At 40.2% G+C, this 27105-nt stretch overlaps 2 protein-coding genes across 9 annotated transcripts in view; one reads left to right on the top strand and one right to left on the bottom strand.

Moving 5' to 3' along the window:
- The window catches only part of AASS (aminoadipate-semialdehyde synthase), a 65614-nt gene extending 53202 nt beyond the window's left edge, over window positions 1–12412 (top strand). The window contains exons 16-23 of one of the 3 annotated variants that reach the window (XM_060244825.1): window positions 832–940; window positions 1804–1944; window positions 2387–2554; window positions 3997–4092; window positions 7495–7610; window positions 8826–8917; window positions 9606–9779; window positions 12278–12412. In XM_060244825.1, coding sequence (XP_060100808.1) covers window positions 832–940; window positions 1804–1944; window positions 2387–2554; window positions 3997–4092; window positions 7495–7610; window positions 8826–8917; window positions 9606–9779; window positions 12278–12396 — 1015 coding nt within the window. In that variant the 3' untranslated portion in view covers window positions 12397–12412. Of the gene's footprint in view, window positions 1–831; window positions 945–1803; window positions 1945–2386; window positions 2555–3996; window positions 4093–7494; window positions 7611–8825; window positions 8918–9602; window positions 9780–12277 lie in introns of all 3 variants that reach the window. The other 2 variants (XM_060244824.1, XM_060244823.1) reach the window with 2 other exon arrangements.
- Window positions 12413–20940: 8528 nt separating this feature from the next.
- PTPRZ1 (protein tyrosine phosphatase receptor type Z1) overlaps window positions 20941–27105 on the bottom strand; it is a 168248-nt gene continuing 162083 nt past the window's right edge. For all 6 annotated transcript variants that reach the window (XM_060244826.1, XM_060244831.1, XM_060244830.1 and 3 more), the window contains 6 exons: window positions 27012–27085; window positions 26466–26594; window positions 25786–25932; window positions 24525–24667; window positions 23845–23980; window positions 20941–21978 (listed from right to left, as the gene is read on the bottom strand). In XM_060244826.1, the coding sequence (XP_060100809.1) occupies window positions 21838–21978; window positions 23845–23980; window positions 24525–24667; window positions 25786–25932; window positions 26466–26594; window positions 27012–27085 (770 nt within the window). In that variant the 3' untranslated portion in view covers window positions 20941–21837. The remainder of the gene's footprint in view (window positions 21979–23844; window positions 23981–24524; window positions 24668–25785; window positions 25933–26465; window positions 26595–27011; window positions 27086–27105) is intronic.

The following is a 27105-nucleotide window of genomic DNA, read 5'->3' on the forward strand; positions in this document are numbered from 1 at the left end:
TGTCCCTCCCCTTAGCTTCACCAAGTGCTGATTTAATCCTTGTCACTCTTTTCTCTTGTGATATCCCCACCTGGATTTTGGGAAGGGCAATGTCCAAGAACAAGCCCAAATGTCTGTGTGTATAGGTTACACAGCAGCACATATGGTTAATAAACCTGCTTTAAACCATCACTAATGGAGTTGGCCCATGTTTGGACAATTACAGCAACTATAGTTTACGGTATTTAACTAAACCATGGTTTTGCATCATATTTGGACTAAGCCTTTTATTCAACCATGGGCTGTACCACTGGCACTTACGTTTTCTTCCAGCAATCATTGGTCATAGCTTGTTGACCCTCTTGCATGTCCACAGTTGGTGGCTAGGTGGGCTGAAACCTCGTATATGCACAGAAACCTTAAGGAGAGGCAACGTACTAAAAACCTTCTACAGGAAAATAAGTTCTAAGTTTTGTTGAAGTTGACAAAGCAAGTCCATTCAGAGTCCTCTACAATGGATGCAATTAAGGTGTCCATCCATCCTTGCTCGGCTTGAATAGGGACATTGAGATGAAATAGGTTGAACGTAGCCCACCATAATGGCAAATATATGATCTCAAGGGCATAATTAGAAGGCACGTAATAGAGCAATCTTATTGAAGATTGGACAATGCCTGAATTAGGAGGCTTCATGGAAACCCCATGTTCACTGCCTTGAATTCCATGCTCGAATAAAAGTGGTAATTAATAAATATTTAGCTTGGAAACCAGTAGCTTTAATCATTGGCGCTCTGGAGACAGAGTGATGCCTTGTTCTGATCTTTGACTTGAACTCTTCCTTTTTTATTTCAGTGTAGAGGCCGCTGGCATCACAGTTATCAGTGAAGTAGGTTTGGATCCTGGTCTTGATCATATGCTGGCAATGGAGTGTATTGATAAAGCGAAAGAAGTGGGTGCTACAGTAAGTCCAGTAGATAAGAGATCTGTTAAGGCACTTTACTTCTTAATGCAATCTTATTTCATTATCTTTTATGACGGTGGTCCACTGTGGTCTAAAAGCTCCTCTCCCACTCCTCCCTATGTTTGGAGTCTTGGTTTTCCTTCCCTTTTTTGTAAATTATTAGGAATTGACACATGTAGAAGGTGGCCTGAATTCTAAGAAATTTACTTTGACTTTACCATTTGAAAATCTTTACAGAAGCACAATCCAAGGAAAGGGATTTAGGTGAAGTTATTCATTGAAATCCAGTGGTGCGAGGTAGTTGCAGCGTTATAAGTGCTGCTTAAAACAATGGGACATTCATAACTGACTTGAACTGAACTTGAGTCAGGGTGTGTAGTCATTCTTATGAATGGAATCTCAAATTTAAGCCCGCTGTGTGGCTAGTATATATCCATTCTAGGCAATACATGGATTTTTAATCATTCTCTGTTGAATCTAGTGAATGAGTGATGAACGGGACATTCATAACTGACTTGAACTGAACTTGTCAGCGTGTGTAGTCATTCTTATGAATGGAATCCCAAATTTAAGCCCGCTGTGTGGCTAGTATATATCCATTCTAGGCAATACATGGATTTTTACTCATTCTCTGTTGAATCTAGTGATATTAAAACAAAATATTACAAATTAAACAGATATTAAAACAAAATATTACAAATAGGTTTTTTTTATCTTTTTCTGAAATAAATGGCAAAATAGTTTAATAAGTGCAGGGACATTCAGCGCCACAGAGCAAAACAGCTACATTTTATCCCATCCCGTATCACATGTTTCTGAACCAACAGAATTTAATGATATCTGTTTCTTTTCTTCAACCACAGGTAGCATCTTACACATCTTTCTGTGGCGGCCTACCTGCTCCAGAGCATTCTGACAATCCCCTGAGATACAAATTCAGTTGGAGTCCACAGGGAGTTCTGCTGAATACTGTTCAGCCTGCAACGTTTTTAAAAAATGGGGAGGTAAATCAATCTGTATATATCTGCAAAAATGCAATGGTGGGGTAATTGCTAGATCAAGCATTTTAGACTTTTATTAAGTCTCAGAAGGACTCCAAATTGGCTGCTTGTTGAGGGGATGCAGCACACAAGAGCACCTGTAATGTATTGGGACATCTAGCGGCAGAACTGAGATGAGGGTGGCTTGGGTGGCTGTTTTGCCCTCCTACAACATGGTGGATGTGGAAGGAAGCTGAGATTCAGAGTATACGGTGGGATATAAATCCAATATCTTCTTCCTCTTCATAGTGCCTGAGTGGCATTTCAAGGGTGGTTTATGTGGCCCTGTGATAAAAAGATCAGCCTTGCATCTCTTGGGGAATCAAACTTTCTTAAGTGGATTTGGGGAATTTTGTCCTAAAATATAGTACACTTACACAATTCTTTGTTTCTCCACAAACTTTAGATTGTTAATATTCCAGCTGGAGGAGCTTTGCTTGATTCTGTTACTGACATGGATTTTTTCCCAGGATTAAATTTGGAAGGTTTTCCAAACAGGGATAGTACCAAATATGCTGAACCCTATGGTATTCAGTCAGCTCACACTGTTTTAAGAGGGACTTTACGATACAAGGTAGGTATATTTCACTATGTGATCAGCAATATTTGTATAGGTGAGCATACACTGCTCTTCTTATCTATTCAAAGCAAAGCCTGGATTCTTTGGGGTAGTCCTGTAACTAGCCTTTTTCATCTGTGCAAAGTGTAACCTATGACCGTGATGGTGGTAGCAACAGGACGCTGCAGCTTCCCTTTGATGGAAATATCCATTAAAAATGCATGGAACTCTTATGAGGTGCCATAGCTTGGTGACAGAACATTTGTTTTACATGCATAAGGTCTTGGGTTGGCATCTCTGTTAGGAGGACTTTTAAAGACCTGGTATAAGAGTCAACAGTACTGGATTAGGTGATCAGTATGTTCTTATGTAGGAATGTGAACTGTCTTTGAATTCTTTGCTGGTAACTTTCCACTTGCTGTGGACCAGTCGTACAGAAGAAGAACACAGAAGTTGGAATATTATAGAAGACATGTTGATTGATTTCATTATCACTTGCATACATATTTTAATGTCCTTGTACAGATCTATAGTGCAGCCTCATTTGGAGTATTGTGTACAGTTTTGTTCAGCTTATCTCAAAAAAGGTATTGCAGAAGTGGGGAAAGTACAGAAGGGGATGGCCAAGATGATTAAGGGTTTGATGTACATTTCCTACGAAGAAAGGCCAAAGAGTCTGGAACTTGTCAGTTTAGAAAAAAGACGTGGGAGACATGGTTGAAGTTTATAAATTTAAGCATGAGGTAGGGAAAGTTGGAGATAACTTTTTCTTCCACTCTCCCACTAGAACTTGGGGGCATCCAGTGAAGTTGATAGACAATAGGTTCAGGACAGACAAAAGTGGATACTTCTTTATTCATGGGTTATAAATTGTAGAATTCACTGAACGTGAATATAGTCAAGGCTTTAAAGGGGGATTAGATTACAGAATAGGTCCATCAGTGCCCAAAGTGGCTAAAAGGAATCAGTGTTAAGAGGCAACATCAGAGAAAGGCCTTGACCTCTTTTCCTTGGTGTTTTGGTTGGTGCCAGTTTGGTGTGGAGAGCCAGTTTGGTGTAGTGGTTAAGTGTGCGGACTCTTATCTGGGAGAACCGGGTTTGATTCCCCAGTCCTCCACTTGCAGCTGCTGGAATGGCCTTGGGTCAGCCATAGCTCTGGCAGAGGTTGTCCTTGAAAGGGCAGCTGCTGTGAGAGCCCTCTCCAGCCCCACCCACCTCACAGGGTGTCTGTTGTGGGGGAGGAAGGTAAAGGAGATTGTGAGCCGCTCTGAGACTCTTCGGAGTGGAGGGCGGGATAGAAATCCAATATCTTCTTCTTCTTCTTCTTGGTCCTCCAGGACAATTGGATGGCCACTGTTCTGATCTACCATGGTGATTCTTATGTACTGCGGAATTGTATGTTGGGCCTATGACCATCCATTGTTCTGTTCCGTAACCTTTTCCTTCTGTTCTTCCAGGGTTATTCTAAAGCCATAGGAGGCTTTGTAAAATTGGGACTAATAAACACAGAGCCATGCCCTCTGCTGAGTGCAGCAGTACCTTCTATGAAATGGGTGAGTATTTCTTTCTTTGGTCCAAGAGAATTGCTTCATGAGGCTGCAGCTGAGACTTGGGCGTTATTGACTTGCAGAAGTTGTATGATCACATACACCTATCATGTATTGTTTATCTAATTTGGAAAGAACCCTATAAATACAGAATATTATGAAAAAAAAACCCAAGCAAAGAAAGAAATACATCCAACAATCTACTTTCAGGTATGAGGACATTCAAAGAATTGAAAAAGTATTTCTCAGGACCAAAAAGCAATTTAAAAAAAAAAAAGCATAAAAAGCATAAAAAAAATAAATCCATAGGATTGGATCCTACCACCTTCTTTGCTCACTGGATTTCCGCTTTTCACTGTAGCCTCTTTCCCATGTGTTATTTTTGCAAGTGGGTCCCACAGACCCTGGCATAGTGTTTTCACTGATCAAAAAATGGGCCCTCTTTCCTCTTTTTAGTGGTAGAAATGGTGGTGGTGGGGAATGACTCGTGATCAAATCTTCTCACTGTACTTTTTCTGAAAGCATCATGGTGTTCCAGTATATCAGAAAGGACAGCCATAGCTTTTCAAGTTTCTCCTTACATGTAATTCCCCTTTTACAGAGGTGCTCCTCACCCAAAGGTCCTATCTTACTCAAAAACATAATGTTCTAAATTTTATGTTTCTAGTGTATCAAAGATGGCATTAGAGCTTGATTCCAGTAGCTTTCTATCATTATTCTTGCAAAGTCGTTATAATACCTTTTCAGCACTCTGAAATCCTGCAAACTTCTTTCTGCCTCAGAGCCGGAGGACATCTTGGATGTTTCTCACCATCCTGTCAGGGAGGCAGGAATTTTAAACTCTTCCTCTTCCTGTATGATGTGGAAACACCTCTTTCTTAGTTTCTTTCCTGCCGCGATAGGGAGGCTCCTACTCTTTTACACTGTATTTGCTTCTTTCTTCACCTTCCTCTTCCAGTTTTCCACTTTATCTTTTTCCTTTATTACTTAACTCCCTTTTTTCATACCTTTCTCTCTGTCATTTTTCCTCTGTTCCTTTCACTTTTCTCCCCCCCGCTCCTGAGGGGGATTTGCATTGTGGCAGCTTAGTTGGCCTCTGGAAATAGCCATGGTGATAAGAGGAGCAATCATGGCCACTTGACCATGGAACTATTTTTTAGATGGCCCGAGCTCTGTTGCCTTGTCTGGGGCCATGGGAGAGGGATCCTCCAGAGCCAACATGACCTTGCAGGCTTGTCCTGACTGCCAGCTACATGCCTTTTTGGGGGCGATCCGCAGAAGTGCTGGAGAAAGCTGCATTGGTCTTCCCTGGCAACAAAGAACTTGTCCCGCTCCTGCTTGTTGGCAGGAGCAACAGCCATGATGGGGATTCGGTTTTGGCATGAAGCAGCAGGACTCCGTTTGCTTATCCAGGGCCTTGGATACCATCCACCTCCAAATTACAAAGCCACTGCAATGACCATCAAAGCATCTGCCACTAACTCCACAGTATGGCCATTGTATGGGTGAAGAAGCTCATTCAATTTCTCTCAGATGCCAGCAAGAGAGTACTGGAAGATACCAACAGGCTCCTCAAAGCAGTTTGTATCACCCCTCAATCATCAGTTACCCGATTTTTCACCAGGTACTTTCATCGCCAGGTTGAGGAGAAGGATGTCCTTTCAGGGGGCCACAAGGACTTACGTATGCTTTTCCTCCAAAAACAGCAGAAGATCAAATAGCCTCAATGTTCTTGGTTTTCCTCAGTCCAATGAATGGTGGTGTCCTGTCATCTCCCAGTAGTCTAGACATGGTTCTTCAGGGCCCCATATGGCACCTTCAACCAGGTTACAGCTGACTGTATGGAAGTTGAACGAAGCTCATTCATAGAACTCAGGTATTCTGAGGAGGTGACAGAAACCATTTTGGCATCCAGAAAAGCATCTGGAAAGCCTGGAAAGCCTTTCACAGTAGGTACAGGAGGAAAGTGGTGGATCCATTGCAGCCCTCCATTCAAGGGATCCTACAGTTTTTACAGGATAATCTGAAATCCGGCTTGAAGCCATTTATGCTCAGAAGAGAAGTAGCAGTGTTAGCGTCTGTCCTCCAATGGGTTGAGGGGATGAGTTCTACCTCTCACCCTCGTATTGGTAGATTCTTGCAAGGGGGGGCACTCTATTCTCTCCTCCTTAGATTTACAGATTTCCAACTTAGATTTACAGATTTCCAATTTAGCGTCTTCACATGGTGCTGACTGCGCTGACCAAGCCTTCTTTTGAGCCTCTCAGAACAATTTCACTGAAATGGCTACATATGAAAATCATGTTCTTCATCGCAGTGGCATTGGCCAGATGAGTCTTTGAAATAGGAGCCTTTTTAGTTACAGGACCTTTGTATTTTTCACAGAAACAAGGTGGTTCTATGCATGGACCCTAAAAAGTACCATCAAGATTTCATAGATCTCAGAAAATCTTCCTTCCTTCTGTCTGGATCCCAAACATCCCAAGGGGCGTTCTTGGCATACCTAGGATGTGTGGCGAGCACTCAAAATCTATCTGAATCAAACAGAGCTCATCTGAAAGGCTGATGCTATGTTTGTTACCATCACTGCTCTTAACTTAGGAATGCAAATGTCAAAATCAGCCATTAGTTATGTCACTAGACAATGCATTACGGAAGCATACAAGGCACTCACCATTGCAGTTCCTCCAGGAATAACAGCATATTCTGTCAGAAGTGCGACCCCCAATGTTTGCCTTTAACAAAAATGCGTTGTTGGAGGAGTTGTGCAGAGCAGCTATTTGGTCCTCACTTTCTACCTTCACTACAAGTTGAATGTGTACAATTCAGTGGATGCAGCCTTTGACAGAAGAGTACTGCAAAGTGTAGTCTCTCAATAGGGCAATTCCCACCTTTGCTTAACCTACTGTTCTGTGAGCACTCAAAATGTCCTCCGCCTCTGAGGGAGAATGACCCTTGGTACTTACCATGAGGGGTCTTTTTCATCAGAGGAAAGGAGGACATCTTGCCCTTCCTTCTATCATCCTATCGCTCTGTCATTCTATACTGTTCACTGCCTCCTGTCTACTCTGGTTTCTACTGTTGTTTGTTAGACGGCTGCCCATTGCCTGTTACATTACCAATACCTGTTCAGTTATATGAGTTCTGTAAGGTTAATGGGAACTGCTTCCTGGAATTCCCAAACTGAGAAAGGGGCATTTCCACACCATACTGGAAGAGGAAGAGTTTGAAGTTCTTGCCTCCCTGATAGGATGGTGGGAAACACCCAAGATGTCCTCCTTTCCTCTGAGGAAAAGGACCCCTCATGATAAGTGCCAAGGGTCGTTCTTTACCTACAGTCTTTCTAAGGCTTCAGTCCTTTCAGATAGTCATGCATTGTTGTTGATGGTTTTGATTTCTCATACCTAGAGAGAGCTGATGTGCAAGCTTCTTGGGCTTAAGTCATTTGTCAAATTGGTTGATCTCCGAGAAGCCATCTACAATAAACTGGACAAGGATGAAAGGCAGCTGGAGGCAATAGAATGGTAGGAGACTGCATAAACAACCATTCTCTATATACACACTCCTTTAAGCCCTCGCTACAGATATCCAGATATATGGCATATAACAGAACTGCCAATTAAAGGTACAGAAAATAGCTGCTCCCTCAGCCTGCCTCAGCAGGTTCATAAAAACTTTAACTGAAGTAAAGATTTGATGTGAAATTATGTTTTTAGGTGTCAGAACAAGTTTTGTCTATAGGTCAACAGCTAGTTTGAATCTTAGTCAATATACACATTAATCTTGCTCTTTATATAATGTGAACCGAATGGCAGAAGGAAGCTGTGGGTCCTACTTCTCTGAACACTGAATCTAAATTTAGGCTACTGTGTGTAGGGTGGGTAGGAAAACATTGCCAAGGGATGAATGTAAGCAGTGACGTTATCTATTAAAGAAAAGTTCTGGGGCTCAAATAGCATAGAAATCCTTACTTTATAAGCATCTGGCTGAGTGAAGCAGAGACATTGTACATGCTTGGATGCCCTAATCTCTGGCCAATATGAAACCAAATGCATTTATTATAATAATAATAATAATAATAATAATAATAATAATAATAACAACAACTTTTTATTTCTATCCTGCCCTCCCCGCCAAGGCAGGCTCAGGGCGGCTCACAGCATAAAATATATTATACATCAATTATACTTATAAAATCATAGTTAAAACAGATTACAGATTATTAAAATTAACATTAACAATAAAGTGCTATAACATTAGATCTTCAATAGAATTCAGTAACTAAAAGCATTTTCAACGGCACTTCCTGGCTTGTCATTAGTTGAAGGCTATTTTGAAGAGGTGGGTCTTACAGGCCCTACGGAATTGATCTAAGCATCGTAGGGCCCGTACCTCCTCCGGGATGGAGATGTGTTCTGTGCCACCAACACCTGCCCCAGAAATAGGGTCAAGGGCCTTAGACACAGATGTAGGATAGGTATAACGTTTTTGTGGGTGGGACTAATTGCTAGGGGAAGAGGTTGTTGTCTATCCCAGTTTCTTTCCCCCTTCCTCTAATTGTAGTAGCGGAGCTATATCAGGGATCATCCAGCAAGCCTCTCTGACTTTGCACCAATTTCCTATCTGGAACCGTGGTAATAATCATATTTCTGTGAAGTACTTTATTATTGGTATAGTTACCCTACATTTGTAATCTGTTTATTTGGATAAGTTCCTTCGTTTTTATTGCACTACTCCAGGTTGGGATTGCTTGGAGATGAGCCTGTTCCAAGAGCAGACACTATAGTGGGTGCACTGGCTAAGCATATGGAAATCAAGCTGTCTTTTGGTATGTAAAACAATGAAAAATGAAACAAGTGGGTAACTGTTTATCATAGTGTACTTTTGCAAGGGGAAAATGCAAAGTTTAATTTCTGGAGTGTGATGTATTGCTAATAAAAGAGAATGATAGCCTCCACATCTCATGATGGTATTTGTATGACTATCAGATTCTGAGGACAGAGATGAAGACTTCCGTTCTACCTCAATTATGTATGTTCTTCGTGTACCAGGTTGATCACACCGCCATAAATAGTATTGAAGCAGGTATATTCTGATACAGCATGAAGATCTCATTGGATCTCAGAAGCTAAGAAGATGGTTAGGACTTGCCCTGGTTAGGACTTGGATGGGAGGCCACCGAGGAAGTCCAGGGTCACTATGCAGAGGCAGGCAATCGCAAACTACCTCTGCTTTTCTCATGCCTTGAAAACTCTATGGGGCCACCATAAATTGCCTGCAGCTTGAAAGCACTTCCTATCGCATAGCTTAATTTTTTGTTTTGTTTTGAAGAGGCAAGATGTGTTTCACAGGGAAGCAAAAGCAGAATATGAGTGGGTACCTTAATGCCCTTTGAGTTATAGATAGGGATTCCTTAGAGATAGCGACGTGTGTTTACGGTTCATCCTTGAGTTTGCTTCTTGTAATTATGTCCTGCGTAAAGAAATGAAAATGCAGCTTTCTGCCTCTTTTTTTAGGCGCTGGAGAGCGAGATATGATAGTTATGAGAAATGAAATAGGAATCAGCCATCCATCTGGTCATTTGGAAGAAAAACACATCAGTCTGGTGGTGTACGGCGATGCTAAAGGATATTCTGCAATGGCTAAAACTGTAGGCTATCCTACTGCCATTGCAGCCAGGATGGTGCTCGATGGTATGTATGTGCAAGGCTCTGCCTGTGTTTTGTTAAGATAATCTAATGAGGTGCTGTTTGGGGTCATGGATGATACAGTACTTTTCCATTATTACTGTCGTGACTGTAAATGTGACAAGAAATCATATATATATATATCACCTCCCCCGGAGAAAATGGCTGCTTTGCAGGCTGGAGTCTGTGTCGTTATACCCTGCTGAGGTTGCTTCCCTCCTGCTTTGGTCCAAACTGTGATTTTGGTCCATTCACAGACTTTCAGATAAACCACAACAAAGGTAAAACTCTCTGGTCGTTTTCGCACTCACCTTAATCAGCATCGACGACCCTCTTCACCGCGCAGGATCTGCACGGATTTTGCACTAATTGCCGCAGAGCACCCGGAAGAGCCGGAAAGTCCCGGCGTTTTTGCGGCGCAAACTGAAACCGCCAAAAAGCAGTTTCCGTTTGCGCTGCAAAAGCGCCGGGACTTTCCGGCTCTTCCGGGTGCTCCGCGGCAATTAGTGCGAAATCCGCGCAGAAGAGGGTCGTCGATGCTGATTAAGGTGAGTGCGAAAACGCCCTCTGTTTTAAAACACAATTCTGACTGTATAATGAATATCTAGTGTCAAAATACAACAAGAGTATCATCAATACAAAACACATCAGTCATGCAGAAAGTTAACACCTCATTAGTTCCACAGTGCTTGTACTATCCTTATATGGCACAAAGTCACTATATTATATTCCAGTGCTATATTTGAGTAAAGGTCCAACGGAGAACCAGTCCGCTTAGCAAATGCACAGGAACGTCGTTCCGGCTGGCTTGGTGTCAGGGGTGTGTGACCTAATATGCAAATGAATTCCTGCTGGGCTTTTTCTAATAAAACTCTCTGTGAAACAATGGTGACATCAAGGGGTGTGGCCTACTATGCAAATGAGCTCCTGCTGGGCTTTTTCTACCAAAAAAAAGCCCTGAATAAAAGTAATAAATAAATTGAAAACAGAAGCACACACACAGAACAGTGAAACACTCCCCTCCCCAAAACTCAACTTTCTATAAATTAAAAGAAAGAAATATGGGGCAGAGGGGAAACTACTGGGGCAAAAGGTGGGGAAAAGGAAAGCAACCAAAGCAGAAGGAAGGCTTCATCACCTACCACCAGGCCCAAACAAAAATAATTGCAAGCTTCAAAAAGCCTGAAGGAGTAAAACCTGAGAATAAACCCAAAGGAATCCCAAAATAGGTCTGAGGCTCTTGGACCTCACTCCCCACAACCAGCAGGCCCAAACAACAAGTAACAAAAAATCCTAAATTGCAAAGTGCAAACCACAAAACCAGAAGGAACAAAATCCTAACCAAAGAGGACAACAACAAAAACAATGGCTGAGGACCTTGGCCTCACCCCCCCAAACAATATACCACCCACCAAGAACAACTAACAGTAAAATAGGAAACCTTTTTTAAAAATGTTGTTCAGTCAAACTAGTTACCGTCTTCACTCTTCTCCAGACAGGCAGGCAGTATCTGATCCAAAGTCCAGTGCAAAATGTCTCAGGCAGCAGGAGTCCGGTTCAGAGCAGCAGCTGAAGCCAAAGCCAATTCACTGTCCAGACTTCTCTCAGCAATGGAGTCTAGCTTAGCCAGACCCTTGCTTTTATGCTCTTTGCCCATGCACAGAAGAATTTCAAAAAAGAACCAAAAGTTCTGTGATTGGCTAAAGAGCAGCGTTTCCTCTAACCTGAAGTCCTATTTGCCAAATCTTCACTGCTCTTTCCCCCCTCCCTCCTGTTCCCAGGGAAGGTTGCCAACCTGCAATGCAATACCATACCATTTGCAAAAGCATTACAATTATTGGGTAAACTCCCTCAAAGGTGCTTTTGTCACTGGGCTGCAGAGATGCCTCTTCCTCCTCTCTCCTGTTGTTTGCTCTCTCCAGAGCAAAAGGTGAACTGAAAGTTGCTTTGTAGCTCTATTCAGTATAGCTGAGCATACCCAAATAAAAGTGGAATAATTTCAGTTTGATGCAGGCTTGGCTATACCGGTAGCCAAATCAGATTCTCTGATCTATATTTGGTTTTTAAAATACCCCCAAAATACCAATAAGGTATTTATTTGGCTCAGTTTATACTGAATGCACAACCCTAATACATATCTAAAAGTCAAAGCTACAAGTTAATACGTAAGGGAGAAAGGGATCGTTGAGGGGAATGCCAAGCAGAGCAAAAACAAATCTTCACCTACTGGTGGAACACAGTGATAGAAGGGGCAGATGGATGTCCCTGGGAAAGAAATTCCATAATCTTGGTGTTACCACTGAGAAAGCCCCAAGTCTAGCCTCAGAAAGCCAGGGCATCTGAAGCTGGACCTCAAAAAAATGATAGAAGATAGCAGTTGGGTAGATTTGCAGGGGCTTCTGTTCCCCAGCCCTGTTCAAAGCAGCTCTATGAGATAAAGCTTGAATTTTTTGTTCTTATCAGCATGAACCCAATAGACATTGATTTTTCACTTTATCTTCCAGGGGAAATTAACACCAAAGGCATGGTAATCCCACTGATGAAGAATGTTTATGGACCAATACTGGAACGAGTTCAAGCTGAAGGCATTGTATACAATATCCAGAGTGTTATCAAACAATAAGTAACCGTTGGTCTTTTTGGGTGGGGAAGGGTTTATTATCTGTCTCCAGTTTTCTAAGCATAGCTCAAAGTAAACTGCTCATAGGCAAAACTCAGTGCAAGGTGCTTCTGAAAGGAACAAGAAATGCCCAAGTGCTCCCAAATTGAATAACTTTTGTGCAAATCCCAAGGACTTGGAAAGGGCTTTTGCTAGAGGACTTTCTGGGGAAGTGCCCCATACTTTTACTCCACCTGTCAGTTTAGGTGGACAATAGATCATTGTCGTCATCCTCATTCAGTCATCATCTGAAACAGTATTTGCCTTCAAAAGGGAAAGCCTTTATATTGAACGTGTTCTGCCGATGCGAAAACATTTTTTTAAAAAATGTTGCAGTATTGTTATGTGTAGTAATCCAGGACTTTGTTTTTCAGAGGTCTTTAAATTTGTCTTTAAAACGTGCAAGGACTGAAGAAAACTAATATTTGTTTACTAATTTATGATATATGCTTATTCTGATGAACTCCTATTAAAGTCAGTGAACATTTTCAGAAGAAGTAGCTAGATAATTGTTTCTTCTAAGAATGTACATAAGTCAACTTTTCATCCTTCCATTATTCATTTTTTGGGGGGGACAGTCACTTTCTGGTGAAATCCTTGGGGATAATAATCTTATGAACCAGTTTATGAAACATTTTGAACTCTGGTACTAAGAATTTGGTTTTCCTGCTTATATAGTAGCTAGTAAGTAAGTAAGTAAGTAAATTTATTTTTATATATCCCGCCCTCCCCCGCCAAAGGCGGGCTCAGGGCGGCTCACAGACATGGAATACCATGATTTGGATAAAATACAATGTAAATACAATGTAAGCTAGGGAGCCAAACAGATACAAGGCCCATTCCCAAAACATTCCTCCATATCATGAGATATTTTCAGTACTTAAAGGTCTTTGCTGACATTTGCAGTGTAATTGATCTTATCTAGATAAGACCTCTGTGTGAGGTCTTGGAAGAATCACTGCTAATTGGAGTTGGCAAAACTTTACACAAACCTCTGGAACAAGGCAGCTTGGTACATTTAGGTCATGCTTTGGTGGATGTAGTTATGGGATATAACCAAAAGGAAACTTTTATTTAATTTGTCCTTTTAACGCCCAAAAAACCATATATATCACAAGACACTGTAAAAAAAAGACACTAAAAAAAGACACTCTAAAAAAAAGAAACGTGCTTAGTTTTAAATATTTCAGTAATATGTTAGACATGAAAGCTTGTCAGACATGAAACTGGAAGTTTTTACATCAAATTTCTTGTTATTTGGAAACTATTTCAGTCTCACTGTCAAGTGCGGTACAGGTTAGTTTATCTAGTCTAACATGAAATTATTTTGTGTCTAAAAAACCACTTATATTCTCTGGACTTGGAAAGAGCAACAGTATTTTAGATGCAGATCGTGTCTTATGTCAAATAAAACAGGATGGCACCTTAAGGACTAACAATATTTATACCTGTGTTATTCTATCTTCATTAGGTGAAATGAGTTCTGACTCATGAAAGCTTATGCTGGAATAAACGTTGCTAGTCTTTAAGGTGCCACTGGACTCCTGCATTATTGTGCTGCCTAACACAGCTGCCCATTAGAGATGTGTGTTTGACTATTTCTGGTCCAAATACATATCCAAAAATACATTTCCAGATGGCTGTCTGTATGGTATTTGGAAGTTTTTGGCACGCTGCAAAATCAGTCCTGGAAAATCCTGGAAATATTCAGGAGTAATCAGGAATATCAGGAGCCAAAGTTTTAAGGCTCCCGGGACTGTCTTTTCGTTAATTTAATGTGTGTCCGTATCTAGCCAAGGTTTGGTATTGGCTTGCCAGATTGGCTTGGCTTGCAGTCTGTCCTTTGAAATTGGTTTTGTTGGTCTTGCAACATTGTGTTCTTTGCTCGTTACTTCATGTGTAGTTTGCATTGGATTCTCTGGTTCAATATTGGCTTCAGTTCTCTGGTTCAGTATTGGCTTCCTCAGCATTCCTTGTTAAATCGGTTTGGCTTGGAGGATTCTCTAATTTGACATTTGTTGTGTTAGGCTTGTCCTGTGTTTCTGCTAGGATTCCCTTGTTTTGCATTAGTTCCTTGGGCTTGTTGATTCTGTCTGCTTTGGGGAGGCTTTAGGCCAGTGGTTACTTTGCTTGGTCATGAGAGTTTGGTTACTGTTTCTTCTGGTACAAAGTTTGAGTCCAGAGGCACCTTTAAGACCAATATTTTATTCTGAGTATCAGCTTTTGTGTGCATGCACACTTCTTCAGATGCGTTGAAACAGATGTCACCAACCATTACATATAGGTAGAAACTGAGGAAGGAATTGCCAGGAAGGGTCAATTAGAGTCAAGATGCATAAGTAACTGAGCAGTACATATAGCTAAGGCTGGAAGAAGGTAATTGGTAAGATCTGTGAATAACAGCAAATTAACATACAGCATTATAAAAGAATTTACTACAGATGAGAGAACTGAATGATGTTAGTATTTGTAGTGAGATAAGAAATCAATATCTTTGTTAAGCCCTGGAGGCTCCATTGTTCTGAGTGTTGTAATAACTTGTAACACAGCAGTCTCCCATTCTAGTCTGGTTCTGAAGTTCCTTTGCAATAAAACAGCTACTTTGAGGTCCCCAATTGAACATTCTGGAAGGTATTTGGAACTTGGATAACTGAGAATACTGATAGTTTTCAGCTTTCTGATATCTGGATCAAAAAATGCTGATTTTTTTTTCTGTGGTGCACATCCCTACTGCCGTCTGTAATGTTCTTTAGGAAAACACTAAAGTGAAGTTTCCTGTAATTTTCTTTTCAGTTTATTTCATGCAAAACAACCATACAGACTTCTTTGAGTACACTGTGATTTTAACAGGGTGGGGTATGTTGGTTTCTCTGCCCTGTGTTTGGCCCCTCAATTCTCCCCCCCCCCCCAATGGTGGCATGGCAGATGTAGTAGACAATACACTGTGTTTTCTTCAAGATGACTCTAGATCGGGGAAGACATTTTCCAGGGTGTAGAGCCCATCATCTTTGGTGTATGTCTTAATTTCAAAATATGGGAAGCAAATGCACATGGTGGGAGAAATAATTGCCATTTGTATGGCTGAGTATTGTTACAAGTTTGGGTGCCCAAGCTGGCAAATGCAGAATATTGTACCTTTGGTATTGTGCCAAAATTACTTTTTGAAATTTTTAATCCAGTGTTTTTCTGTCTTTTCTCTTTGACAATGTAACATTTAAATAAGTTAAAGGTGAAGGCTCCATTCTCTGCAGTTGTACATTTCTGTGAGGTAGAGTGAGTTGTTGACATACGGCCATCAAAATATCCATGACTTTCATGCCTTTATTCTCACTGATGGCAGCTGAAAAAGGGTTTTGCTTGTGAATGTAATCTCAATGTTTCATTCTTGCCAAATGTGACTCTTTTCAGTTCTTGGACATCTTTGGTTCCAAATGGTTGTGATTTAAAAAACAGACTGCACCAAACCCAGACAAACATTCATGTTTCTGCCCAGCCACTCACCTGAATAAAAAGAGTCCTGCTTTTTTAAGCTTTTCTTTTACAAGTTGCACTGCTTCGTTTAGAACAAAGTAAAGTGTGTTGCTGGATTTCCATTACTCAAACACTATATTTCTGCGTTTTTGTACCAAACTGTTTTCTACTTCCGAACACTTCTGAATCACTTAATTGTTTTCTTATATGGGACTGAGAAATATGTAGATGCTGTATTGAAAGAATCCCAGTGCTTTTGCTACAGTCCTTTTGATACTAAATAAAATGATTTGATTTCTTCACGATTTCTTTTTGTTGTGATTCCAGTTGTACAGTAACATGGTCCTTCGTATATAAGCTGTATTGTTAAGGTTCTGGGCAGGTGATCGGAGCGGAGTGATTGTGGTGATTAACACAATATTGTGGAAGTATAAATCAAAATATTGTCTGAAGTCATGGTCCAAGCAAGAAGGAGGGGGCAAAAAAAGGTACTGTTTTGCAGGGGACCTCGAGAGGCAACAGAGCTGCAAGGAGATGGGAAAAGGCTAAAAAATCTCTCAGGGCTCACCAGACCCTAGCCGTTGTTTGAAGAGAAGGCCCTTCTTTCTCCCTTACTTTATCTGAGATGTGTTGGTGAGTTACAAACAACCCTGTTTTATTTTTTTGCTCAGGAAACTGTAACCTCACCTTGATTGTAAAACTGCCTTTGTTCTATGTGAGGTCTTTCAAGCTTCCTTTTGTCCCACTCTGGTAAACATTTTTGTTCTGACTTCGCAAGAGTTATGCTGTTGGAAAGAAACAGCCAGGGTCAACTCATCTAACAAGAAGCATAAGTGACAGCTGTGAGATAAAGCCACTTCTTATGGTGGCTAGCCCTTCTTCAGGCTGAAAGATTAATGCCTCCTCTCCTCTCATGTTGACAACTATCGGTACAATTTTTCTAAAGCTTTCTTCCACTGTTCATTGTAGTCCACATAAATGAAGACAGTGTTTTGAGTCACACATATTAAGGCAAAATGTGTTTCTGGCGTGTCAGGAGCTTTTGCAAAATGAAATACAGTTGACAGCTTAAGCTTCTGTGGGAAATGGCAATTTAGGCTGAGGGATGTCTATTGTGTGCATGCTGACAAGGGTAGCTTGTTGTCAATTTAAAAAAAAATCCTTTTTTTGTAACTTGAAAACAGCAAACAAGGCTTAAGTTAAGTTGAATAACATTATTTACACACTTGACCCAGTTTTACATAAGCAAGCTTCATATCTTTTGAATCTGTTGCATGGATTACAATGCAAATTAATTGGAGTATGTCCTGTTTATCTGAGGGAATTTTCTTAGGTCTGTTCAGGGACCAAGGCATATTTATTAAAAATGAGTAATCCTGCACAGGTTTAAGATTATGGCAGCTTTCTTATAATTCTTCATTCTCCCCCTGTGAATATGTATTGATAAAGAGATTATCCTAAGGACTTCTGTTTTAAATAACTCGTCAGCATGCTATAAAGTGATGAATACAATTTCAGATGCTGATGGAAAGGACACTTGGAGGCAGTGGGGTTCCTTAGAACTATTGTTATTTTTAAGGAACTTTGCCAGACGGAGGTGGAACATTTATCACATGTGAATATTTCTTCTACCTTTCATTTTTCAGAGTTCATCAGCTTTTAGAGTTGAGTATGCTACTTAGTGCAATGGGGTATTTGCCTAGTTTATGCAAGACAGTTGGGTTTCCTTATGCTGAGTCCCTGAATCATTCTGTGTGCTTTTTCTATGGGTGGGAGAGAACAATAAGAGGATTAAGTCATAGGGCTAGGGAAGCAACCATAGGGAAAAAAAATAACCCTGTGTCACATATCTCAAAGAATACTGTAAAGGGAAAATGATGTCATCTGCTTAAGTTCAGTGCTTGTTCTAATCTAAGGCAAATAAAAGGGGGCACACTGTGGCTAATAGCCACTGATGGACCTCTATTCCATATTTTTATCTAACCCACTCTTGAAGCTGGCTATGCTTGTAGCTGCTACCACCTCCTGTGGCAGTGAATTCCACAAGTTAATCACCCTTTGGGTGAAGAAGTACTTCCTTTTATCCATTTTAACCTGACTGCTCAGCAATTTCATCGAATGCCCACGAGTTCTTGTATTGTGAGAAAGGGAGAAAAGTACTTCTTTCTCTACTTTCTTCATCCCATGCATAATCTTGTAAACCTCTATCATGTCACCCCACAGTCAACGTTTCTCCAAGCTAAAGAGCCCCAAGCGTTTTAACCTTTCTTCATAGGGAAAGTGTTCCAACCCTTTAATCATTCTAGTTCCCCTTTTCTGGACTTTTTCCAGTGCAATAATATCCTTTTTGAGGTGCGGTGACCAGAACTGCACACAGTGTTCCAAATGAGACCGCACCATCGATTTATACAGGGGCATTATGATACGGGCTTTGTTTTCAATTCCCTTCCTAATAATTCCCAGCATGGTGTTGGCCTTTTTTATTGCAATCGCACACTGTCTTGACATTTTCAGTGAGTTATCTACCATGACCCCAAAATCTCTCTCTTGGTCAGTCTCTGCCAGTTCACACCCCATCAATTTGTATTTGTAGTTGGGATTTTTGGCCCCAATGTGCATTACTTTGCACTTGGCCACATTGAACCTCATCTGCCACGTTGATGCCCACTCACCCAGCCTCAACAGATCCCTTTGGAGTTCCTCACTGGTTCTCACCACCCTGAACAATTTAGTGTCATCCGCAAACTTGGCCACTTAACTGCTTACTCTCAACTCCAAATCATTTATGAACAAGTTAAAGAGCATGGGACCCAGTACTGAGCCCTGAGGCACTCCACTGCTTACCATCCTCCACTGTGGAGACTGCCCATTATACTCACTCTCTGCTTCCTATTAATTAGCCAGTTTTTGATCCACAATAGGACCTGTCCTTTTACTCCATGACTCTCGAGCTTACTAAGGAGCCTTTGATGAAGAACTTTATCAAAAGCTTTCTGGAAGTCAAGGTAAACAATATCTGTAGGGTCTCCTTTGTCCACATATTTGTTCACCCCCCCAAAGAAATGTAACAGGTTAGTGAGGCAAGATCTTCCCTTACAGAACCCATGCTGAGTCTTCCTCAATAGCTCGTGTTCATCAGTGTGCCTACTCATTCTGTCCTTGATAATGGTTTCTACCAACTTTCCCGGTATTGAAGTCAGACTGACTGGCCTATAGTTTCCTGGATCTTTTCTGGAACCCTTTTTAAAGATGGGGGTGACATTTGCTACCTTCCAGTCCTCAGGAGCAGAGGCAGATTTCAATGTGAAGATGGAGGCAAAAAATGAATTTAGCTTCTCAGCCATTTCTCTATCCTCCTTCAGTAATCCTTTGACCCCTTGGTCATCCAAGGGCCTCACTGCCTCATTGGCTGGTTTTCTGCTTCTAATATATTTGAAGAAATTTTTATTGTTTGTCTTTATGTTTTTTGCAATATGCTCCTCATAGTCCCTTTTTGCCTGCCTGATCGCAGTCTTGCATTTGATTTGCCACATCCTGTGTTCCCTTTTATTAATCTCACTTGGACTAGCTTTCCACCGCTTAAAGGAGTCCTTCTTACCATTTACAGCTTCCATTACTCTGTTTGTTAACCATGCAGGCCTTTTCTTATACCTGTTTGTGCCTTTCCTAACTTGTGGTATATATTTTATCTGAGCTTCTAGGACTGTAGTTTTAAATAGCCTCCAAGCTTCCCCAAAGGTTTTGACTATATTTACCTTTCTTTTCAATTTCCTCTTCACATGCCTCCTCATCTCAGAGAATTTACCCCTTTTAAAGTTAAACGTGGTTGTGCCGGTCTTTTGGGGCAACTGTCTATTTTCTGACAGCAGAGCTATAACTGAATTTTAAACTGTATTTTAATTGTTTTAGCGCTTTTATTTTCACTGCCTTGTGGACCCTGACTGGGAAAGGTGGCATAAAATGTTTTAAATAAATAAATGTGTCATATGTGATAGCAACTCAGTCATTGAGCCCCCACACATGCTATAAAAGGCAATTAATTTAATGTACACATCCCCTGCTCTTTTTTTAGACTCACCCTAATTAATCCTCACCTGTTTGTCTTTAGACACTAATACTTCTGTGCAGTTTCCTCAGGCTAGCCCTTTGCCTTTTTAAGTAAATACATTGGGAAGCTGAATGCGCGTTAGTCTGACAATTTCTCTTTGTACCACTGAAGGTTTTCCTGCCCTGATCTTATTAAGGCTGTGAAATTTTCTGATTACTGTAGGCTTTTGTAATTCTTCTTGCTGTAAAAAAGCTGGTCGGCACTAGTTTGTGAAAGCCCATACCTGTCCCAGAATGTGTTGCAGAGAAGATAAGAAAACTGAAACTGTCATGGTCAACAAATTACAAATGCCTGTATAGTACAAGCACACAGCCTGAACCTCCATTAATCATGGCCTCTCTACTGTACTGCTGTACAAGTTTATAGCACCAAGATGTGTGCATGGGGGGAGGGGAACTAACCTAGTTGAGATTCATTCTGAATTCGGCAAAATGAGGGAGGGAGTTTCATTGAGGAGTAATTCCCTTAAAATAAGATGCTCCAGTTTAAGTTTTGGCACACATGAAGACCAGAAAGGTAGATGTTATTATAAAAGAGGAGAGGAGATGTGAAAGAGCACTGTGGATTGAACTTGTCCCTCCCTTTGTTTCTTTTTGCCTCCCAAAGGGGACTGGAACTGTCAAAACTGTGAGCTGAACCATCTGTTCAGCAGATGGACAGAACTGGCTGTCCTTTTAGGATGCATGTTGAGGGGAGGGGCAGCAGTTCTTTTGTCTTTCACATCCTCGCTTTCACACCACATGCGATGTATTTCTTGAAAGTGCCTATGGCTCTTGTTAACACACTGCTAATTTTTGCACATTAATCTTGAATACATCCAGAGTTTTGAGCATTGCTTTGCATCTTAAATGCCCACCCCCAATTGCTTTGGTCCCTGTTATTGGATGTAAAGCAGTGCCCTTGCTTAATGCATTTATCTTGAGCAGTGCTAAGACACAAATTGCAATATTGGTATTTATTTTTGCAGTGCTTCAGGTAAAAACAGTTTAAACAACGCTGAATACAGATGTTATTCTCATAGAAACAAGTATTTTTTTTTTTCAGTTCCTCACAAAACTTAAAATCGCATGCAGAGATACGGTTACTCACTTAGGATGCATAATAATAATAGCAGAAGATCTTTGTTAAAATTAAAAACAGGTACTGAATGACATCATTTTAACAATGCAAGTACATAGAACTCGAAAACTGACTCTGTAGTAAAATATAAAAAATCTACAATTATAAATATAAATTTGGTCCATGGAATCACTATAGAAATATTTACAGTAAGTATCAACTATTCTAAATGCTTACCAAAATCTTAAAATGTTGAATATTACAGGTAACAGTATTATATTTACAGTCTATCATATTAAAAGTTAAATTTCTAGCAAACGTAAGAAATGCTATAAATAACAGCAAGTAAGATGGACATTTTAAAAAATGATGACATGTTTGTTGCTGAGAATCCCTAGTGGCTACGGTTATGGTAAAATTTAAGTTAAAATAAAGTCAGAGAAATGGAAAGCTAATACTGTAAAAGAGAGACCACAATTTCAGTCTTAGAAATACATTAAATTTCAATCAAATTAGTTCAAACATCATAAAATGCATTACAAGAATTTTTTTTTCAAAAAGGCACACATTGTTAAAGATATAAGTTCAGCAATATAGTCAGATGCAACAATTGTGGTTTTTTCCCCCCAAGACGGGAGATATAAGAAAGATAATCAACTAGCTGGATAATTCCCCCCCTGCCCCAATGTATTTCTTTGTAAGTGAAAGCAATGATACTGAAAAAATCCAGCTCTGAATAACTGCTGAATTCTGGACACTGGTCATAGTCAAACTAAAGACTCCAAGCTCTCCGCTGCATTGCCGTCTGGTAAAGCAGAGCCGTTACTGTCTATGGAAACTGAAGGATTTTCTTCTTGCCTTGAACTAACCAGACTGAGGATAGTTTTGTACAGAAACTGGTACTGGTCCTAAAAGTAGGAAGGGTATAAAAGACAAGACTGGTGTGATTAGTCATTATTACCAGAGTATCTTACACTAATGTTGCATGTTTAAAAACATGTCATGCAGTTTTTAAAAAGGCAAACAGAACTTTATTCTAGTTTTTGAAAGTTTTCCTTTCCTTTCCGCTATTCTTATTCATACTAGATAAATCAAAATAGCATCAGGTTCTTGGGACATTAAATCTTCTTAAGTCCAATATCTATGCAATCACATTTGTCCCTGGCTTCTGATTAGAGGAGATATTTCCTACGATTGCTGATTCAGGACTGGATAGGAAGCCTCATCCCCAGACAGCTGAAAAATATGTGGCAGTAGAAAACTCCTTAGAGTAGGTAAAATACCAAAAACTCAGACTTGCCAGTGCAGTGAGCCACTTCACATGTTGAATGTATATACCTAGACTGTTTTCAGCATACATGAAAAATGGGAATTCAATAGACTACTGTTTGGAAATACCTTTATTATATATGTGTTATGTATGTGTACTCATTGCGGATTGACTCGTTGGTTTCTTGATGATTCATATACTCTTATCTACTGTACTACTTTGGTGAAATTTCTTTTGGCGAAACATGCATATTGCATCTCACTGATTGGTGAAAAGAACAGTGGGTGAGAATTTTTCTGTTCCAATGGGAGAAGGGAAGGAGGTATTTTCCAAGTCAGTGTAGCCCAACAATACTAAATGTTGGGCCCATGGCCCACTGATGGGTTCCCAGGCATCCACTTGCTTCTTGAGTTTTGAAGATACATTTCAAAGTGTCTTGAATGGAAGAGGGGGGAAATAATCACAAAGTGTCAGGTTTTTCCCTACCAGCTGACTGATTAGAAAAGAGCTGAACTCATCCCAGGCAAGTGTTCTCACATCTATGCACCGATCTCTTGATCATAAACATGTCCATAGACCTTGTAAACAGGAGATGCATTAGAAGAGTCCAGGAGTCTGTATCTTATAATGACTCCACTATACTAGGATTACAAACTCAATTTAACATAAACAAAATGTTTATACTCCAGAGATGTGCTATCACCCCTAATCTCCAGGAACAAAGAGACTTTCAGGTGCAACAGCCTATGGTCGTTCGTTTGGAAAAAGAGCAAATGTGGTCATTGTGACATTCTAAAAGAATAACCTATTTTTGAGAGCATGTGTTGCTGTAGACTATAGTCCACTTCACCAGCTTCTGAAAAGGACAGAAAAGCAGCAAACATATAAGTGGCAGCTATTTGAATTTCAAAATGAATCACCTAGTGGAATCTTCATCTTGAACTGATTCACCTTATTTCTTCCTTCAGATTTTATAATGACATAGCCCCTGTTAAGACTTTTCCTTACACAAAATGAAAGAGGAAAAATATGAGCTGTAAATTTAAAGAGGAGAGAAGAAGTGGAAGGTAGCTCACAGGCAAGAAAAACTAAAGGGCTATTATGCATAGTTCATTACTAGACACAAGTAATTGGAAGGGTGGAGGGACATACATAAACTGGGTTGGTAGCTGAGAGTGGGTGTTCATGTATTTCCATCCTTTAGGCCAGGGGTGGCCAACGGTAGCTCTCCAGATGTTTTTTGCCTACAGCTCCCATCAGCCCCAGCCAGCATGGCCAATGGCTAGGGCTGATGGGAGTTGTAGGCAAAAAACATCCGGAGAGCTACCGTTGGCCACCCCTGCTTTAGGCTTCCGGTTTTTCATATTACCATTCTGAAACAAAACACTGCAGTGTTCTAGAACCAGAGTTTTAACTTCATAACAACTATGATGAAAAATCATAAGACATTTTGATTTTTATGGTAATGGATTTTGAAAATTGCACCAGATCCTTTTGCACTTACTGTGTCTGTGAAGACTCCGGGCCTCATCAAGTTTAGCATCTTTGCTACGTGATAAACATCCACACAGTTTTCGTTTTCTAGCTGATGCATGAGTGTCGTTAATGCACAGAAAGTACCTGCCGTCACTCCTCCGTGTCTTTTTGAAGGCAAAAGAGAGAGAGACACACATAAAAGGGTCATTTTGCTACTTTGAAGAGGTCACCACATTTCTTAATACATACCATTTAGGAAGGATGGGGTAGGCAGGTTGAGGGGTCAAATCACATGATTGTTTCCGGCCAATTTATTGGTTTTAAACATAAACCACCTATAAATAATGGAATTGCATAACTACTAGGAGCATGAATATCAAAAAGCACAAATTCATTGGCTTAGTGCTGGCGACTGCCCCCTCTTGTTGACACAACTACAGGTGTTCTGAAGTTTCTATACAGTGCTAATGCTTTTTGTATGTTGCATTTTTGTAATTTGCTCTTGGGTATGACAGGGAGCAGGGTTTTTAAATTCCCCCCCTGAGATTCTTGTCCTTCTAGTTCTCTTGTAATGCCAGAACTGTCTTTTCCCTTAATTAATACTGAGTTGGTTGTATTATTTTTAAGAGCTAATTCCAGTTGATTAGATGTGTGAGGAATGCACAAATATGGCAGTCCAACAACTACAGCACCTATTTCAGTACTTACTCATCATGCACAATCATGGGTCCATCTCTGTTGGAAGTTTCTTCTTTGATGACATTTATAAGTTCAAATGTTTTACTAATCGGGCTATCTGGATTTGGCCACCTAGGACACTGAAAATGCCTCACTTCTAAAACATAGTCATCCTAAGGAGAAAAATACAAAATTAATATCCTCAGTCTGACTTATAATGTTCAAGGCAGAAATTGTCTTTATCCCTACTTGTGTATAGAACTTCATTCACTGTGCTTTTTGTTCACCCCCCTTTTGTTAGTTTAGACCTTAGCTGTTGGGTGTACTCCGATCTCTTTAAATGAATATATAACAGACAGGCAATTCAAATCGAGCACTATGTGTCTTCATAATGGCATTTACAGGCTGTTCAGTTGCCATCAATATACGCACTAGGATTGTGTCAAAATATAAGTGACGGATTGTGTCCAGAGCTTTACTATTCTTGTTATGTATATAAAAGAAGAAGATATTGGATTTATATCCCGCCCTCCACTCCGAAGAGTCTCAGAGCGCCTCACAATCTCCTTCACCTTCCCCTCCCCCACAACAGACACCCTGTGAGGTGGATGAAGATAGTGGATTTATATCCCGCCCTCCGCTCCGAAGAGTCTCAGAGCGGCTCACAATCTCCTTTACCTCCCCCCCCCCACAACAGACACCCTGTGAGGTGGGTGGGGCTGGAGAGGGCTCTCACAGCAGCTGCCCTTTCAAGGACAACCTCTGCCAGAGCTATGGCTGACCCAAGGCCATGCTAGCAGGTGAAAGTGGAGGAGTGGGGAATCAAACCCGGTTCTCCCAGATAAGAGTCCGCACACTTAACCACTACACCAAACTGATTTATACCTTCTAAAAGTCAATTCAAGTCATTGGGCTTAGGAGGTGTAACTGTACTAGGATGGCACTGTAAAAGATACAAAAAGCATGTACAGTTTCAAATATGGAGAGACTGGAAGCATGAATTAATGTTACATTTATTGGTTTGACCATTGGGCTGCACAGCTCCATAATGTTACTATAAAAGATGAATCCTTTAATGGGATTTATAAACACATAACTGCAGAACAATGTTTCCATTTCTGAGAAAATATGAACTTTGCATGATCTGATGTAGGCTTTGAATTTCATAATTCAAAACATAATAAGTTTCTAATTATTATTATTACTTGAGATGTCTAACCCGCCTTCCTCCACAAGTGGGCTCAGGGTGGGTTACAATAACCAGTATTGCAAGATATGGTAGCAACAATACCTGGGTAGCTTCTAAAATGAAGTCTTGGATTATAAGCTTTTCTTCATTGGATAAACACTTGTGTTCTTCTGAAATCAGACTGACTTTAAAGCTCTCACAATTGATAGGCTCCTCTTTGTTTGGCCAGTAAACAAATTCATCTTCAGCCTGCACAAAGAAAGAGGAACCACTAAAATGCAACATTTCCCATGAGCTAAAACTAAATGCTGCTATGTTGTGAAGCAGATAACACACAATCTGTGTAACACAGCCTAACTGTTTTAACTTAATTCAGGAATTTAATAGAAATGTTATGATAAAACTCCAGTTTGGCATTGCATAGATCATCCTGATATGCTTAAAAGTTAACCTGTTCATAAAGTAGATTTCTACTTAATTAAAAATTCCTCCTTTTGTTAAGGAATGTCTCCTTAAACCATGCCTAGTTTGAAATAAAGATTGCCTCTTAAGAATTCAAATTTTTGAAACCTTGAATTTTGTGCCGCAGGCATTGCCCGTTTTTAATGCAAAAATTAGCAGCTGATTTTATTTTCATGTTCCTGACATCAAAATGACTATTAAATTAACCAATAAGAAAATTAAATGGTAGAATATATTTTATACTTCTTGCTGGCTGATACTTTCACTGATGAAAATACTGATGGTAAACAAAGTATTTTGATCTCATAACATAATATTACCATATTTTGACTATCTGGAAGCATGACAACAATCTGAGCATTGTGGTCCCATATCATTCTCCAGAAATCTTTGATGGTATGGAGCAGAGGATGCTGAGTAATAATGTATTCATTGCTTTGATAATAACCCTGCAAAGCAAACACTGTTAGTTGAGAATGGGTGTCCATTTTAATTATTCAGTTCAATGTTTGTAGAAGAACATTATCCTGTTCACTGAATTAAGACTCTGACCTAATACTTAAACAATAGATGAGGTACCAAACCTAGGACTGGATTGTACAGACTGTATGTGATGATTTCCTCATGAAGAAATATAGCAAACTACCATGTCAGGGAAATGATATTCTTCTAGTGATTTTTGAAGCTCCCAGTCACTATTTTAGTTATTGTCTAGCATTACTCTGTTTTGAATACTATTTTAGTGCAAGGAGTGAAAAGCTACAAATGGAGTGTAATCCATCCAAGGAAACTCTACAGAGATCTGACAAAACTATGTTGATGAATTCAAATTACAATGTGGTTTATAACAAATTCTCTTGACTTACCATAATATAGGAGGCATTGATGTAGTCTGTACCTTCACTTGACAATGATGAAATACCAACTCTAGATCGTTCCACTGTAAAACAAAATGAGAGC

The sequence above is a fragment of the Heteronotia binoei genome, chromosome 8 (genome assembly GCF_032191835.1).
Source record: "Heteronotia binoei isolate CCM8104 ecotype False Entrance Well chromosome 8, APGP_CSIRO_Hbin_v1, whole genome shotgun sequence".
NCBI lineage: Eukaryota > Metazoa > Chordata > Lepidosauria > Squamata > Gekkonidae > Heteronotia > Heteronotia binoei.